General features: G+C 38.6%; 1 protein-coding gene across 3 annotated transcripts in view; it reads left to right on the top strand.

The window, feature by feature from the left end:
* The window catches only part of ANKRD12 (ankyrin repeat domain 12), a 121,235-nt gene that overhangs the window by 44,473 nt on the left and 57,412 nt on the right, over nucleotides 1–19,350 (top strand). For 2 of the 3 annotated variants that reach the window (XM_056138279.1, XM_056138278.1), the window contains 4 exons: nucleotides 1,592–1,738; nucleotides 10,873–11,070; nucleotides 13,193–13,335; nucleotides 18,779–18,926. In XM_056138279.1, the coding sequence (XP_055994254.1) occupies nucleotides 1,592–1,738; nucleotides 10,873–11,070; nucleotides 13,193–13,335; nucleotides 18,779–18,926 (636 nt within the window). Of the gene's footprint in view, nucleotides 1–1,591; nucleotides 1,739–10,872; nucleotides 11,071–13,192; nucleotides 13,336–18,778; nucleotides 18,927–19,350 lie in introns of those variants that run through there. The other variant, XM_056138280.1, reaches the window with a different exon arrangement.

Here is a 19,350-nt window from a genome sequence, read left to right as displayed (position 1 = left end):
TGTAAGTTTAGCAATTAACCAGATTAAATACTTTGAAATAGGATTTATACTAAATTAGTGCTTTAATGATAATATGAAATGAAAATACAAAGATAAAAATATATTAGAGCTACTGATATAGTCTGGCCTAAATATTTAAAAACAATTTTTTGTTATGTAAAATCAAATGTCAGCAAAGGAAACCTTTTGAGAACTCTAGAATTTTGAGGAATTTTTGAACAACAGTTTGATTAGAACCTCTAATTTTTCAGCATCCAAATTAGTTCATTCAAATTAAATGATTATATTGCAAGAATTATTAACTTTGATTCTTAAGCCTGAAATGAAAATATTTTTAGCAGTCTCAGTTTTGTTAGCTTCTTGAATTTTCTTGATTAATGAATGCTTTTCTCCTAGAGTAATGTAGCTGCTGGCCATGTTGCCAGATTTTTTTTTAAAAAAAAACCTCTATTAATAAGCATTTCCTTTCATTCATTTTTACTATATTTTACATTCATTTAAAAAAATTACTTTGGTAGAACCTCATGTTTGAATCAGTAAATTCCAGCCGATTTTTTTTTAAGGTTTCTCAAGAAATAGATACCTGGACTATTGATTGGCAGATCCTCTCCATTGATTTATGCATAACCATTTGAATTAACCAGAAAAGTTCTAAAGATTCCTATTTCAGTTTGGCTCCTGGAAATCAGTTCTATCTGAATGTTCTGGCACTGAATGAGAAATGCTGACTGATTTGCCAGAGGATTTCTTCTATAGCTTATTGGAGAACTGCCTTTATGATACATCTATTTCTTTGAAAATTCCTTAAACATTTTTGAATATTTGCAGGAACTTTGGATATTTGCAGGAACTTGGTTAGCTGCTGCCCTCCCTATCCTTATCTTCCTCACACAGAATCTTTAATTTGTTCATTTTTAATGTTGATTAATACTGTTCAGTTCTTAGCTATACTGTGACAAGTAATGTTGAGGTTTTTCTTTCAGTAATTGCTGTGTAATGAGATCTTAAGTGCTTAGTCCTTAGAAGATTATACAAATCATTAGTGGAATTGGTGAAGTGATTTGAAAGAACATTATGACAAAGGCTTAGTACTATTTAAGAAACAGTAATTAAGAATATATTTACATCTGACATAATTCTGGTAATGAAAGAAGATTCAATGTTTTAATACCAGGACTGCCTGAAATAATATTAAAGAGTGGGGTCAGAGATATAGTATAGCGGGTAAGGCTGTACTTTGCTATGCTGGTTTGCAGACCCAGGTTTAGTTCCCAGCACTACATACAGTCCCTGAGTACTGCCAGACTTAAGCCCTGAGCCAAGCCAACTGTGACCCAAAAAAAGCAAACAAAAAAGAAGTATTGAAATTAAATTTTTGGTAGGGCCAATACATTCAATGTTATTTTCTAAAGACAATAAAAAATATTTTTTTTACAGCATTCAGAATGAAGTTTACTTTTATATTAAAATAAAGTCTAGTGCTCTTTTGTCTGTGTTCATATATAGCTCATATACATTGATAGCATTTCTTGTAAACATTTATTTTGTTTTTGAGTGTTTCAGATTCTCAAATATTTATTAATAATTTCAGAAAAAGAAGGTCCAGAAAAGAAGAAGACAAAGAAAGAAACTGGAAATAAGAAGTCCACACCAGTTAGCATTCTTTTTGGTTATCCACTGTCAGAACGAAAACAAATGGCACTTCTTATGCAGATGACAGCAAGAGATAACAGTCCAGGTAAAACTTAGTTGAGATCACGTATATTTTTTTCTCAGATGATTGTAAACTTGATTTAATAATTTTTGACATAAAATAATTTTATATATTTGTATATATTTAATATTTTATATTTTCTTTCCTAAACTGTATTTAATAAAGTTGTGGCTTACAAAGTTGTTCATAATACAGTTCTTGTAGGCATTTAATGTTCCAGCACCAGTCCCACCACCAGTGTGACCTCCCCTCCAACATTGTTCCCAGTTTCTCCCCCCCCTTAGTAGGCTCAAAATTATTTTATATTGCTTGTTAGAACAAAGATGGCAAATGGGGTTATTAAGAAATAGTTCAGTAAAAGAAAATCTGTGAAAATTGTTACATCTCACAATGTGGTTATTAAAGTTAGTGTTTACTGAGCAGTTTTTTGCTAGTTGAGCCTTTTGTATTTTTTTGTTGGCTTAGCTTAGTTGGCATCTGTTCTACTTTCCATCTAATTTTCTTTGCTCCTGCTGGGAATTTGGAATATTGTGGAATTTGGGAGTGTTGCACAGCCACATATGTACTGCATGCTTCAGGAACTGCCACGGTCTGTAGAAATGGGATGATTTTCCATCCACTCCCCACACCCACACTCACCCCAGGGGTCCCCAGAGTTTTCATCCTGAAGGTCTATAGCTTGGCTTGGCATCTCTTCTGAGATTTGTCATTAAGATGGGCCATTGTTTTAATGGCGTTTCTGGCAGTACAGGGGTGTAGGGGAGATTGCCCCACCCCCCACTCTAAGAAGATCCCAGAGTTTTCAGCCTGAAAAATGATATACCTGGGAGTTTTGTTTACTTGTTGCATGATAATTATTTTCTGTCTGTATTCTTCACCAGATAAGAAGATATATAAGAGCAGGGATTTTAGTTTTGGATTTGGGGCTTGACCTAGCAGTGCTGAGGGGTTACTTCCAGCTCAGAGATTGGGATTCATCAGCTGTACTCAGGAGACCATGTGATACTGAGAATTCAGCCTTTCCTTCTATGTGCTCTAGCCCTTGGAGTCTTGGGTCCCAAGAGAAGGGATCTTTAGACTAAGTGAACGTTCAGTGAATATTTGTCACCTAAAAGGAGTGATTTAGACACCAGTCAACTCAGGATTCCTATTTTACAGAATTTTGTGTTACTACCTTACTGATCATTTTGTTTTATTGTTAGGCTACATACTGATCCTTATCATTGAACTGTTTTTTATAAAGCTTCTCTGGATTTAGAATTTACTTTTTAGTTTATTAACATACTGGTACTAACAGTCTTAACACATTATTATTTGTAGAAATAAGTCTGTAATCCTTGTTTCATTTAATAAAGGTAAAGGCCCTCCCGTTGTTTGTCGATTTGCTCGAGCGGGCCCAGTAACGTCTCCATTGGAGACTTTGTTGTTACTGTGTTTGCCATATCGAATACGTCACGGGGAGGTTGCCAGGCTCTGCCGTGCGGGCGAGATACTCTTGGTAGCTTGCCGGGCTCTCCGAGAGGGGCGGAGGAATCGAACTCAGGTTGGCCATGTTGGCTGCGTGCAAGGCAAACGCCCTACCGCTGTGCTATCGCTCCAGCCCTTATTCATTTAATATCTAAATTAAAAGAAAATATCTGCAAATGTAATTTCTTTCTTATTTAATGCTTTCTAATTAAGGTGTTTCTAATTAAGGTGTTGTGCCACATGTTCATATGTTTATTCATATATTGTGAATATATGAATAAAACTGATTAAGGTGGCATAGCAGCAGAACTTAAACAAAAAGAATTAACAAACCCAATTTTTTTAAAAAAGTGCTGAAAGGTATATGAAACCAGATAACTGGGTAAAGATAATTGTTACTGGGCTGGAGTGGATAGGATGTTTTGCCTTGCACACAGTTGACCCGGGTTCAATTCCCAGCATCTCATATGGTCCCCTGAGCACTGCCCAAGTAATTCTTGAGTGTAGATCCAGGAGTAATCCTGGAGCATCACAGGGTGTGACCCAAAAGGAAAAAAAAATAATAATTGTTACTGTTGAGTTTTGAATTTAGCTATGTATTCTGACATCTTACAACACAAAAGAAAAGTTACATAGTTCTCATTATTATTTTGGTCTGGAGAAAAAGACCTTGACTCTGAATTTAAGATGTCTTTAAATAAACTTGGTTGTATAAAAGGCCCTGTTGAAGAGCACTGGAAAAGACACAACTTTTTAGTTAGCTTTTCCTATGTTTACTGAAAAAAAACTGGCAGAAGTTTCATTCTTTTTTAATTTATTATAGTTTACATAATATGGTTGCAACAGTGTTGAAATTTATAGTATTAATATACAAAGTTACTGTATCCCACCACCTCCACCATGCCCTTGACCCTTTCCCACTGTCCATTGCAATGTGGGTGGAACTGGAGGGTATCATATGAAGAGGTGACATAGGGACATTAAGGTAAAAGTTGTAGAGATTTTGTGTATCACAGTTCCTAATTAAAACATGCATGTAGCATCTCTATATATAGTTTTGTTTCACTAATGAAAACATGTTAGGATTCTTCTTTTTTTCTTTTTTTTTTTTTTTTGGCCCAGCACTTAGTCTTGGTTCTGCACTCAGGGCTTACTCCTGGCAGTGGTGTGGGAACTGTATGTGATGACCAGGATTAAGCCTGGGTCAACTGGTTACCTGCAGGATAATTTTGTTTTATTGGTGTTTATTTGTTTGAGGGAATGGTTTTGGCTATACCCTGTGGTGTTCAGAGTCTATTTCTGGCACAGTGTGAAGAAGCTACTCCAGGCCTTGTGTGCAGAGTGCCATATGTGTTGCTGGGGATTGAATGTGAGTCAGCCTCATGCAAAACAAGCACTTTAGTTCCTATGCTCTCTCTTTAGCCCTTACATCTATATTTTGAGAGAGAGCATATTGTTTTAGTTATTCTCCCATCTTCTATCCCCTTCTTGCCCAAATTAGAGATATAACTTTAAATATCTTTAATATTAGTGTGAAATTTTAAAGATTTTTGTAGAATATTAACTTTGATTTTTATTAAATAGAAATCTTCCGTTATTTGAAACTTTTTATTCCATAAATCTCTTTTCTTGTATTTGATCCATAGCAAGAAGTATAACTGGCAGGGGTGGGCTTGGGAGGGGAGATTAGGTACCTTGACAGGGGTTGCTTCCAGAAGTGTTCATAAGACAATGTACTGCCACGGAACAAACTTGCGCCTTCTATAAAGCAGAACATGTGCTTAGCCCATTGAGTTATTTCTCCAGGCTTCTGCTCTTGTAAAAACAGTGATTAAAAAAAATTAGTGAAACAAAAAATGTCTCGGCCATCACTATTGATTCTTCCGCTTTAAAACTCATACTGGAGCGATAGCACAGCTTAGGGCATTTGCTTCCACGCGACGGGCACAACCGAGCCGGGTTTGATTTCTCCACCGCTCTCTGAGAGCGTGCCAAGCTACCGAGAGTATTTTGCCTGCATGGCAAAGCCTGGCAAGCTACCCATGACGTATTCTATATGCCAAACACAGTAACAACAAGTCTCACAATGGAGATGTTCCTGGGCTCGCTCGAGCAAATCAATGAGCAACGGGAGAACAGAGACAGTGACTGCATGAGTAACTGGTATCAGGACGTCTTAAATTAAGGAATACTGATGAGTAAGATAGACATGATTCTTGCTCTGTGCAGTGTCCATTCTAGAAATGCATTGATAAGAAACTGCTACTGATACAATGTATTTTAAAATCCAAAAGGTAAGCCATAAATTTTTCTCTTATTTCAGAAAGGATATTTGCTTTAGCACACTTAATCATTTTAGTTGGCAATAAAATTATTAACTGATGCTAGAGAACTGTTTTTGTCTTATTAACAGTAGTATTTTCTTTAAAAGTGTTTAATTTAGGGCTAGAGAAATAGTCCAACAGGCTGAGCACATGCTTTCCAAACAGAATGGCCACCATCAATCCCCAAAACTATGTGGTTCCCTGAGCAATAAGCCTGAAGTACTACTGCACTGCCAGGTGTGACCCAAAAACAAAAAGTCATATAAAATAGTTAATTTTAAAAATGAGTGGATAGAGCGATAGCACAGCGAGTAGGGCGTTTGCCTTGCATGCAGCCAACCCAGGTTCGATTCCCAGCATCCCATATAGTTCCCTGAGCACCGCCAGGGTAGTTACTGAGTGCAGAGCCAGGACTGGCCCCTGTGCATCATCAGGTGTGACCAAAAAAAAAAAAGAGTTATTAACATTGTTCATGTTTTTTTTTTAACTTTGTGAAACCGTGTGTGTGTGTGTGTGTGTGTGTGTGTGTGTGTGTGTATGTATGTGTGTGTGCATGAGAAAAAAAACTGAGCTTTGTGTCTGTGTGTTTCCCAGTAGTTCTGAAATAGGAGGAAACATTGGTTATCATATAGTTTATCATTTCTTGAAATTGGAATGTGTTTTCTTTGTTCAAACCAAAAATGTCAGTGATACCTCTAAGTGTGGTCAGGTGGCCCTGAAACACTAAACCATCAGTACAGCACTATATATCACTGGGGGTGATGCGAAACCCCCCAAGCACCACTGGGGATGGCCTCTATTAACAGAAATTTTTTTATTAAGCTACTGGAATTTAGAAAGGAAAGGATGTGGGGATGTGGTCATTGGTAGAGCATGTCTAAGGCTCTGCACTACCCCCCCAAAAAACATGTCCATTAAGTATGGAAAAAAAAACCCTTAATTTTATACTTAATATTAGTCTAGAACTTCAGTCCTTTGCTTTGTCTGAACTCTAGTCTTAAATGTCATTTTATCTCATTCTTATAATAACACATTAGGAAAATAATGATTTTTAACAGTTTAATATAATTATTCATTGAGAAAATGCTCCTTGGGTATAAATTTGATAGTTTGTTATTGTTAAGGCGATTTTGTTGTTGTTTGGAATTAACTCGGTGGTGCTCAGGGGACCATATGGGGATGTTGATGATAGAATTTGAGTTGGACACATACAAGGCAAACACGCAACCCCCGTACTATTATTCCAGCTCATAAAGCCATTTTTTTTATTTCTTTAAATTTTTATTAGTGAAACACCATGTGGTACAGTTGCAGACTTACAAATTTTTGTTCTTGGGTTTCAGTTACACAGTGATCAATTACCTATCCCTCCACCAGTGCCCATTCTCCACTACCACTGATCCCAGTATCCCCCTCCCTCCCTCCATTCCCCCCTCCCCCATCCCATCCTGCCTCTGTGGCAGGGCATTCCGTTTTGTTCTCTCTCCTTTTGGGTGCTGTGGTTTGCAGAAGAGGCATTGAGTGGCAATCATGTTCGGTCTATAGTCTACTTTCAGCATGCATCTCCCAGCCTGGGAGGATCCTTCCAATACCCTTTATTTGGTGCTCCCTTCTCTGTCTTAGCTGCCTTTTCCCCTAGTCTGTGCAGCTGGCCTCTTAGCCATGGAGTGAACCTCCTGGTACTTATCTAGGCTATTCTTGAGTGTTAGTCTCCTGTTTTGATACTTTATGTTCCCTAGATGAATGCAATCTTTCTTTGTCTGTCTCTCTCTTTCTGACTTATTTCGCTTAGCATGATAACTTTCCATGTAGTACCACTTGTATGTAAATTTCATGACTTCATCCTTTCTAACAGCTACGTAGAACTCCATTGTATAGATGTACCAAAGTTTCTTTAACCAGTCATCTGTTCTCCGGCACTCAGGTTTTTTCCAGACTCTAGCTCTCAGTTCTTCCCCATTGAGGATGATCCTTGCTGTAGGCTTATGGTAGATGACTTTAACTATATTGAGGAAAGTCCCCTGTATACCCATTTTGGTGAGGGTTTTCATCATAAACGGGTGCTGGAGCTTGTCAAATGCTTTCTCTACATCTATTGATATGATCAGATGGCTTTTATCTTTTCTTTTGTTGATATGATGGATTATGTTGATTGATTTCTGAATGTTAAACCATCCTTGCATCCCCGGGATGAATCCCACTTGGTCATGGTGTATGATCTTTTTGATAGGTTGTTGAATTCTGTTTGTTAGTATTTTATTTATTTATTGATAATCTTCGCATCTGTGTTCATTAGGGATATTGGCCTGTAGTTTTCTTTTCTTGTGGTGTCTTTGTTTCCTGTTGGTATTAGAGAGATATGGGTTTCATAGAAACTGTTTGGGAGAGTTTCTGTTTCTTCAATTTCCCTGAAAATCTTGAGAAGAATTGGCAACAGGTCCTCTTTAAATGTTTGGAAGAATTCCCTAGTGAATCCATCTGAACCTGGGCTTTTGTTTTTGGGAAGACTTTTGATTACAGTTTCAATTTCCTTGATGTTAATATTCTATTCAGGTACTCTAGACCTTCTTGAAGTAGTCTCTGATGATCTTTTGAATTTCTTTGGTTTCTGTTGTGATATCCCCCTTCTCATTTCTAGTTCGGTTTATTAGGGTTCTCTCTCTCTCTCTCTCTCTCTCTCTCTCTCTCTCTCTCTCTCTCTCTCTCTCTTTGTTGCTAGTGGTTTATCTATCTTATTTTCTCGAAAAACTAGTTCTTGGTTTCATTGATCTTTCAGAATTTTTTTTTTTTTTGGTCTCCATGTCGTCGATTTCTGCTCTAAGTTTTATGATCTCTTTCCTTCTTCCTGATTTGGGCTCCTTTTGTTGATCCTTTTCTAAGATCTTGAGCTGTGAAGTCAAGTTGTTTATGTGGACCCTTTCTTCCTTCCTGAGAAATGCTTGCAGAGGTATAAATTTTCCCCCTTGACACGGCTTTAGTTGCAACCATAGGTTCTGGTAGCTCGTATCTTCATTCTCATTTGCTTCCAGGTATCTTTTGATTTCTTCCTTGACTTCCTTCCTGACCCACTCGTTGTTCAACATTGAGTTGTTTAATTTCCAGGTTATTTGATTTGGTTCTTTGTCTGTGTGTGATTCACTTCTATTCTCGGTGCATCATGGTCTGAAAAGATTGTTGATACTATTTCTATCTTCCTGATTCTCTTGAGGTATGTTTTGTGGCCTAGCACATGGTCTGTTTTGGAAAATATTTCGTGTGCACTGGAGAAGAATGTGTATTCTTTCTTTTGGGGGTGTAAACCCTGTATAGGTCTGTAAGCCCTTTCTGTTCTATTTCTTCTTTCAAAGCCAATGTTTCCTTGCTGAGTTTTGTTCTTGTTCATCTATCCAGAGGTGATAAGGCGATGTTGAAGTCTCCAGCTACTATTGTGTTGGTAGCAGTGTCCTCCTTAAAATCTGTTAGCAATTGTTTTAAATATTTAGCTGTTCCCTCATTAGGTGCATATACATTTAAGAGTGTGATTTCTTCCTGTTGTACGTATCCCTTGATGAATAGAAAATAGCCTTCGCTGTCCCTTCTAATCTTTTTCAACCTGAAATTGATGTTGTTGGATACTAGTATGGCCACCCCAGCTTTTTTGAGGGAGCTGTTTGCTTGCAGGATTGTTTTCCATCCTTTCACTTTGAGTCTGTGTTTGCTCTGACTGTTGAGATGAGTTTCTTGTAGGCAGCAGAATGTTGGGTTCTGTCTCTAAATTCATTTTGCCACTCTGTGTCTCTTATTTGGTGAATTTAGACCATTGATGTCGAGAGAGATTATTGTCATGGGGTTTTGTGCCATCTTTCTGTAAAGGTTTGTTGTGCTTATGGATGTTTTCTTTCTTGAATTACAGGGCCCTTTTAGTCCTTCTTTTAGGTTTGGTTTTGAGTCTATACTGAACTATCGTATATCTATAAAATTGTGTATCATTCCATCGAGATTGAATGAGAGTTTTGCTGGATAAAGTATTCTTGCTGATGCTTTCATTTCATTGAATTTTTTTTCACTTTATCCCACCATTGTCTTGGGGCTTGGAGGGTTTCCTCTGATAGGTCTGCTGTAAATCTAAGGGGTGCTCCTTTGTATGTGATTTCCTTCTTTGACCTTGCTGCTTGCAGTATTGTGTCTCTATCTGCGGCATCAATCATTCTAACTATGATGTGTCTTGTAGTGTTTTTGTTAGGGTCTTTTTTAGCTGGCACCCTTCGGGCTCCTTGAATCTGAATGACTGCATTGTCCAGCTCTGGGACTTTTTCAGCAATTATTTGTTTAACCAGGACTTTTTCATTGGGATTGTTTCCTGTAGCTTCTGTTACTCCAATGATTTTAATGTTCCTCTTGGAATAATCTCCTAGGACTCTGATTCACTCTAGAGGTATTTAGAGATCTCTTGGCATTGTTGTTACTTGTTGGTTTGGTGCAGCAGATCTTCCAGCTCACTGATTCTGTCTTCAGCTGTAGTCATTCTACCGTTGTGGGCACAGACTGAGTTTTTTTATTTCATCTATGGAATCTTTAATTTGCAACATTTCTGTGCGTAGCTTTCCAATTTCTGCTCTCATTTCTTCCCGTAGTTTCTCGATTGTTTCTTTCATGTCCTCCTTTAATTTACTGGATATCTCTCTCACTGTTTCATTGAACATCTTCATGACTTCATATCTGAATTCTTTCTCAGAGAGATCCCTTAGGTGAGGAGCACCTACTGAGGCTTCTGAACTCTTTTCATCTTCGTACCCATGTGGTGGGGATTTGTGTTGTTTTTTCATGTTGGTGTGTAGGTATGGGAACTAAGATGTTACACTAGATTTCTTGGTATGCGTAAACTACCTGCAGCCTGGAATTAGGCCACACGGACTTCTGAAGAGGCCATGCCCCCCACGGGAACCTGGTGTGGTTCTGAGAGGAGAAGAATGCTGGTACAGCACTGGGGACGAGGAGAAAGAGGCTCAGGGCTGCTTTTGTCCCAGGGTCCTAGAGGACGCCTGGGGCGCTTACACGGAGAAAGCCAAGTTGTGGGTTCAAATACTGGCGGGTTAACTGACCTGGGAAGGGAAGAAGACCAGCACAGCATTGGGGACAAGGAGTAAGAGAGCCATTTTTAAAATTGGCACAAACATTTCCTAAAATTTGCTTATTCAATATTTAATTACCTATGAAATATTTTGTATATTTGGGTCAAATTAGCTATCATCCAAATCAAGTTTCAGATTGTTAGGATAAGAAGGTGTTTTTTCTTTCAGGAAATTGGCAAGTTGCTTTCTAAAAACCTTTAAATGAATGTAAAAATATTTAGCCTAGTACTTGTGTTAACTTTCTTCTCTCTTACAGAATCCACTCCAAATCATCCATCACAAACATCAGCCCAAAAGAAAACTCCTACTTCTTCATCTCGGCAAAAAGATAAAGTTAATAAACGAAATGAACGTGGTGAAACTCCTTTACACATGGCAGCTATTCGTGGAGATGTGAAACAAGTCAAAGAATTAATAAGTTTAGGGGCAAATGTGAATGTTAAAGATTTTGCAGGTAGGTTAATTATTGAGAACTAAAATTTGTAATTTCCTCTAAGCAAATTTTAATTATATTTTAAAGTGCATTTTGTATTATTTGGAGGCCAGGGGCGGGTGGGGGCGTGGCCACACCTGCTTTACTCAGACTTACTCACTGGCTCTGTGGTCAGGGATCACTCTTAACTGTATTTGGGTCACTCTATGAGGCTCCAGGAATCCAACCAAAGTCTGCTGCATATAAGGCAGTAGCCTGACCTTCATCTTCTCGCTGTTGTCTCTCCCACACATTTCTCTATTCTGAATGAAAGAGTCCTAAAAATACTATACTATATTACAAAACTTTTGAAGTATATACATAAAAACTCTGATCTCTGAATTCCCTGTCAGTGGGTAGTATTTAAAAATATTAAAATCGTATTTTAGTTGATATATTACTTTATATCAATTGGGCTGGAGTGATAGCACAGCAGGTAGGGCGTTTGCCTTACAAGCGGCCAACATGGCCGACCCGAGTTCGATTCCTCCGCCCCTCTCGGAGAGCCCGGCAAGCTACCAAGAGTATCTTGCCCGCATGGCAGAGCCTGGCAAGCTACCCGTGACGTATTCGATATGCCAAACACAGTAACAACAAGTCTCATGATGGAGACGTTACCGGGCCCGCTCCAGCAAATCGATGAACAACGGGAGGACCGTGACTGTGACCGTGATATTACTTTATCGTTCTTGATTCTATTGTAGGTGAAATTGAATTATATAACATTCTCAGGGTAGTTTATTCACAAGTTTTTTAGGAAGAGGAAAATTTATTAACTTGAATATGACATCAATGGAAACATGGTGATAGTATTTCATTTTACTTACTCAAAATTACAAGTACTTTTTTAAAAAAATTTTTTTATAAGTACATTCTCTTTTTTTTTTTTTTTTTTTTTTTTGGCTTTTTGTGTCACACCTGGCAATGCACAGGGGTTACTCCTGGCTCTGCACTCAGGAATTACTCCTGGCGGCGCTCAGGGAACCATATCAGATGCTGGGGATCAAACCCGGGTCAGCTGCGTGAAAGGCAAATGCCCTACCCTCTATGCTATTGCTCCTTATATGTGACTTTAAAACTGTCAAAAGATAAATTTGTTGCAGTTAAAATTAAGTGTTAAGACTGAAAAAAAATGAACAGAAATAACCTGTAAACTACAAGGGGTTTTGTTTACTGAAAGATCTGAACAAGCTAATTAACATTTTGCCTTTGTAAAATTCTTTTCTGCTGGAGTGATAGTACAGCGCATAGCTTTCTTTGCTGGCAGCCAAGCCATGTTTGATCCCTGTTGCTCCATATGGCCCCACCAGTAGTGATCCCTGATCTTGAGCCTAGAGCCAGGAGTAAACCAGGAGCATCACCAGCTATGTCCCTCTCCAACCGTTCCCCTGTCCCCCGCAAAAAAAAACCCCAAACACAATATTTTTCCATAGTTAGAATGACTATCCTAAAGTATAATGAGGTCATAAAATTTTTTGGGTAAACTTAAATATTTTGTGTTTTGGGACCATACCTGCCTATTTTCTGGCTTAGAGACCACTCCTGTTAGTGCTCAGCAGATCCCTTTGGGATGCTAGGGATAAAACCAAGTTGGCCATGCACAAGTCAATCGTCCTAACCACTGTACTATTTCTCTGGCCCCATTAAATGTTTAATATTTTAGTCAAGTATTTTCCATTAGAAATAATACCATGATCCTTCTATAAAATTGATGGTGCTATCAGCTATCTTCTTTGTAACTGTACCTTTGTTCTGTACAATAGACATTCAGAGTTGATACATAAGTATCATTGTCACTGTCCTCCTTTTGTTCATCGATTTTCTAGAGAGGGCCCAGTAACGTCTCCATTGTGAGACTTTGTTGTTACTGTGTTTGGCATATCGAATACGTCACGGGTAGCTTGCCAGGCTTTGTCGTGCAGGCGAGATACTCTCGGTTGCTTGCCGGGCTCTCCAACAGGGGTGGAGGAAACGAACTCGGGTCGGCCATGTTGGCTGCGTGCAAGGCAAACGCCCTACCTGCTGTGCTATTGCTCCAGCCCATGCATAAGTATGTTTCTGAAAAATATATAAATGAAACCCTATGTTAATATTCTCACATTAGGTTGGACACCACTGCATGAAGCTTGCAACGTTGGGTATTACGATGTTGCTAAGATACTTATAGCAGCTGGAGCAGATGTTAACACACAAGGATTAGATGATGACACTCCACTTCATGATTCTGCAAGTAGTGGACACAGAGATGTAAGTATATAGAAAAACCAAAATAAGCACTATCAAAATATAAAGTCACGCCAGTATTTATTTCTTAGTCCATATGACTTGTGTTTCATTTATTGCTGGATCATCTGTCAATATTTTATTTTCTTTTTTCTACTTTCAAATTGCTGATTCCTGTCAAAATTATAGTAAGCATTATCTGTTTCCTATTTGAGTATACAGGTTAATGAGATAGAAATTTTGTTTTTATAGTTTAGGTAGCATGGTTAGAGTTAATGTCTATAATAGAATGTACAGGTTCTGCAGCCCACCACTAGCAAAATGCCCAATACCCTCCACCAGTATCCTTATGTCACTTCTAGCCCACCTCTTCTACCTTTCCCCCGGTTTAGAACTCTAAGAGTTTTATAATCCAAACCTAAGTATCTGTCATTGTTTGATACTATTTCCAGTAGGGTTTTTAATATCACTGGGTAATCAGATACCTAGATAGGATATTTGAAGCATATTTTTCTGACAAAAATTTTCAAGTGTTATACTCCCTAATACGGGGATGGAGGGGCACAGCATTACACCCATCTGTGCTCCTCCTTACTCCTGGTGCTCTTCGACCATACATGGTGCTGGAAGTCAGACATGGATCAGCCTCTTGCAAGGCAGATGCCTTACTTATCCATTGTGCTCTCTTTCCAGCCCACTTTTAACTTTTAAGAGGCATTTTATTTTAGTTAGGGAAAATGGTATTTAGTATAAAGAGATCGGATTAAACTCTGGCCTGGTCTGTTTGACACACTGTTAAGTTACAGTGTGTAAGTTACTTCTCTTCTTGAACCTCCATTTCCTTATCTTTAATAAATAATTATCTTAGGTAGATAATGGCTATTTTCAGGCTTTTCTTCAGGAAAGACCTACATATAAACACTCCTTTAGTTCTTATTGTTTTGCGGGGGAGGGGAGTGCTTTGGGGCAGAGGGGCCACACCTGGCTATGCTTAGGGATTACTCCTGGCAGTACTCAGGACCATATGGAGTGCCAGGGATCAAGGCAAAGGCCCTACCTGCTTTACTATCTTTCCAGCTCCTTGCACCTTTAATTCTAAAATGCCAGGGATGAGAGAATAATAGAGCGGGGCGAGGTAGCTCCATGTGTGCTGAGCATATGCCATTCATGCCAAATTTAATCTGTGGCACAATATGAACACTTATACACTACCAGGTATGGCCTCTTCAATGAAATAAAAAAAATTGTCCTCTTGGTACTATTACTCTCTCTGTGTGTGTGTGTGTGTGTGTGTGTGTGTGTGTGTGTACACAAAGTTGTGTATATCCAGCACAAAAGTGAGGGAAAGGTATTTTGGGATAATTGGATAAAGGTAGATGACAAAGGCAAAATTTAGGGGAAGGAAAATTTAAAGGAAGCAAAATTTAGGTAGCAACCAGTCAGAGAAAGAGGTCTTGGAATGCCGTTGGAAGTGACCTCTAAGCACGGAGTGAGTTACGGAAGGAAAATTTAAAGGAAGCAAACTTTAGACAGCAACCAGTCTATTTTAGAGAGAGAGGTCTTGGGGTGCCATTGGGAGTGATCTCTAAGCACGGAGTGAGTTCTGGAAGCACCATCAGGTAGTACCCTATTCTCTGCATCTTCAACACCCCCTACCGCCCCCCAAAAAAGTTGGCTTGAAAAATACAGTAGTATATTAAAAAGGTCCCTGTGTGCTTTCTTGCTTTTGGGCCACACCTGGCTTAGCTCAGGGCTTCCTCCTTAGCTCAGTGCTCTGTAGTCCTGGGTCACTCCGGGCATGTGTCAAGGGAATATGTGGAGTGATAGAAATCAAACCTGAGTCTGCTGTGTGCAAGACAAGTACCCCTACCTTCAGTATTATGCTATGTACTCTAAAGTACACTAGTACTTCTTTGATAATGAGGTCTATATTTATAACAGAATGAATTAAGAGTGAGTATGTTGAAAATTGTACTAATGAAAACTCAGGATCATTGACTCCAGGGAAAATGAAGTTATGCACAGAAATTCACTTTGTAAAGTTGGCTTGATGTTTTCTTTAATCATAGTAATATACAGAGATTCTGTCATTATGTTGGAAAGTTAAGGAGAAAGGAATTTTATGTATTGGGGAAGAATAGGGGAAAGAGTCAAATCTATTTTTTTCCCTGCTAGACAATAGACAATGCTTAAAATTGAGAAAGATGTAAGCAGCAAACTTAGGTGTGTCATTTACGTGTATGGAGATAGGTTTTGGGACTTAGTGACGCTATGTTCTTCATTAGCAGCCTTGCAGAGTTACCTTTTAAAATCATAAGCATATGATTAATAACTTGTTTCTTTGATGCAGTCTTATATTTCTGTCAGTATTAACAGTTTATCCTTTCATAGTATGGAAATACTTTCATTATTATGCATCTTCTTAAGTACTTTCATTTGAAGCTTTAATTTACAACATTAATAATGATTTTTTTTAAAGGATGTGGGGTTTTTTGGGTGATTTTTTTCCTGAAGTATAACACGTTTATTGGGAAATAAAGGGCCGTAAGGAGAGAGGGAAGGTAAGATACATGCTCAGTGGAGAACATGGGCTTTTCCAGAGTGGAGAGAACCCAAAAGTACACATCTCAGCATTAAAGTAGGAGAGTATGAAAGTACACATCTCAGAAGGAGAAATGTGGGGTGGCACATGCACAGCTTGACTTACTTTTCTAAGTACCAGAAAATACCATTATATAATTGGAACTGAAAGACTTGATTTAGAACAAGGGGAGAAATGTGTGCTATACTAATGTCAATTTGCATATGATAAAACACAGTAATATCAACAAAAATAGAACATAAAGTTGGGAGAAGTGGGATAAAAACAGAATTAGTAGTAGTAGTCTACTTATTCATTATAACATATTCATTGTAGACAGTGATGACTCTGATTTCTGGTTTTAGAGACTGGATTTTAGCAGTTACTCTAAAAATGAAAGTAGATGGGAGCTGGAGAGATAATTCATAAGGTAGAGAGAACACTTAGATTGTGTATGTCCTACCCAGGTTCAGTCATTTGCACCACATTTGATCCTCCGAGCTCCATCCACCAAAAGACAGATCCAGGAGTAATAAGCCTGAGCACTGCCAGGTACAACCCAAAACGAAGGTAGATAAAAGATAAGGTGCTTTGAGTGAGGAGATAGTATTGTGATTAGTGCACATGTTTATCATGAGCTCAACCCAATTTCGCAGCTGCCAAATGGTTCCCAAGCATTGCCAAGTGTGGCTCTAGGAACCTCTGAGCACTTCTAAATATGGTCCTGGAGACCCCCGGCACTGCCAGGTAAACTCCAGTACATGGGGTCCAAGCAGCATCACATCTTCAGACCCTTGTATTGAACCAGCAGCCTGCTTGGTCAAAAATGACTGGTGGGGTGCTGGACCTTTTTGCCACCACTTGAAGGGCCAAAACAAAACCCTTTATAGCCATCTTAACAAACCATTTGTGACCTCTTGGTTTGAGCTACCTCAGACCTATTGGTTTGAGATACACATATATCCAGCTGAATATATCCAGTGAATGATTGGATACTTATGTTTGAAGTTCAAGAAAGTGGGCTGAGAAAGAATAAAGAATAAAATGAATGGGTTATATAATTACCGTATTCAGTCAGAGTAGATGATGTTTTCAATTCAAACGTGAAACATTGGATCTAGGACAGAATTCTACAGAAATAGTAATGAACTTAGATCATTAAAGACCTATTTTATATAACTGATGTTAGCATAATTTTAGATACAAGAATGAAGAATTAATTAAAAAAACATGGTGCAGGGGTGCAAATCTCTACAGAAGCTTGTATAAGTTGAGAGATTTAGCTAGAGCATAGGAATTTAAACTTTTAACAGTGACTTACTTTATCTTTAATCTATTGATATTTTAAAGAGATGAACTAGCAAGAAAGGGTTTTGGAGATTAACCCTTTGAAAAGATGTTGAAAGGAAGAATCTTATCCTCCTCCATAATAGTATATAGATGCAAAATAAAAAAGACATACAGTTATGGCTAACCTTACAGATCCTTGTTTCATGACGCACCAGCTTACATAATAATTTCAGGGGTGAGGGAGGAGAGGGCTCTTTAAGAAACATCTCAGTGAGGGCTGGAGCGATAGCACAGTGGGTAGGGCATTTTCCTTGCACACGGCCACCCCTGTTTCGATTACCAGCATCCCATATGGTCCCCCGAGCACCGCCAGGAGTAATTCCTGAATGCAGAGCCAGGAGTAACCCCTGTGCATTGCCAGGTGTGACAGAGAGAGAGAGAGAGAGAGAGAGAGAGAGAGAGAGAGAGAGAGAGAGAGAGAGAGATCTCAGTGATCAATACAAAATTAAAGGTTTTTGTAAGGGGCCTGGTGAAATTGCAAAGCCTTGATGTTGAAGTTCCAGAGTTCATTAACAGCAGTTTTAAATGTTTGGGAGATGGGGGAAAGAGAATTAGTGAAAGGGGGTTATAAAGCAGGGGACTTAGACCTCAAGTTTGATACCCCCCCTTTCCTACATGCATGTACTTTTTCTACAGCCTGCAGGTGTGACTATAGGTAGCCCCCAGCTCAGCTGGCCTAAGTATCCCCACCTCACCATGTTGAGCACCTGTCGGGCCCTGCATCGTAAGCCTAGTAATGCTGACTGTGACCATGTACTTCCAAGTACATCTGGGAAGAGCCCCCAAGTCCCCAAAACTAAGATCAAAAGCATTGATAGTGACTAACCTTAAACAGAAATAACATCGTGAGATTCCATCTAAACTACACATTTCAGGAGGTTAGACAATTTTATTGTTAATTTACCTGCAGAACATGAAGTACTTGATAATTACATTTGATGAAACATTGGAATGGGAATTATTGCAAGTAAAGAGATTTACTGTGAAAATAGCCCAGCTTAAATTTTGGCCTAGACGGAGATTGATACCTTGTGGTGTTCAGGGTCTCCTTTCTGGCTCTTTGCTTAGGGGTTGCTTCTGGCAGTGCTTGGGGGATGACTGCAGTGTCAGGGAGTGAACCTGGACCTCCTGTGTGCAAAACATGTTCAGTTCATTGAGCTATACCTCTGGCTCCAAGCCCACCCCTAGACCCGTCCCAGACACGCACAAATTTAAGTGAAGTAAAATACTTTTATTTAAAGAAATTCACTTACAGGAATATGAGAAGAGATGAGAGATAACGTATTCAGGAGAGACACAGGCTTCTCCAGCCTGCCAAAAGATCCCCCCACCCCCACACTCAAATGCATAATTTTCAAGTAGAGCATTTCTTTTTTAGGGTCATCAGGTGGAAGAGCATGGCAATGAAACTTGAAGATAGTAGTGATTTCAAATAGAAACAAGGGATGGAAACAGTACATGAAGCTTACTGTGTATTTTCATTAGAATGACTGAAATGATGTAATTTATGAATCTTCCTACTGTCTAATGTTACAGATAGTGAAACTGTTACTTCGTCATGGTGGAAATCCGTTTCAAGCTAATAAACATGGGGAGCGCCCAGTGGATGTAGCAGAAACAGAGGAGTTGGAGCTGCTGCTCAAAAGAGAGGTGCCTTTATCTGACGATGATGAAAGTTACACAGGTTTGTTTCAGATAATGGGAATTAAAGCTGACAGTTTTGTAGTACATACTATATCTACATAAACATAAACTTAGAATCATTCTACCTAGCTACTAAGACAAGTAGATTTATTAATCCTAGGTATTTACTGCATGTTCTCCAAGTGGAATTAAAATGCTGTAGTTCATTCCTGTGTTTTCCCTTTCACCTTCACAAAGTGCTGAATGTATAGTGAAGCCAATAGCAGAACCTTTCTTCATTAATAGCTACCGCAACTGCTGTACTACCTTTATTTTATTCTCTCATTAAGTACAGAGCCACTAACCAAAGTTTTTGTTCTGGAATTAATGAGTCGTCATATTTGCATTTATATTTTTGAATTTTGGTCGTTATTATGAAGCGTAGTTTTACATATGCAAAGACAGTTTTAGAAACATTTTTTTTG

Source organism: Sorex fumeus, unplaced genomic scaffold (genome assembly GCF_029834395.1).
Source record: "Sorex fumeus unplaced genomic scaffold, SorFum_2.1 ptg000128l, whole genome shotgun sequence".
In the NCBI taxonomy this organism is placed as follows: domain Eukaryota; kingdom Metazoa; phylum Chordata; class Mammalia; order Eulipotyphla; family Soricidae; genus Sorex; species Sorex fumeus.
The sequence above is the reverse complement of the archived record's forward strand: the minus strand, read 5'-3'. Positions and strand labels throughout refer to the sequence as shown.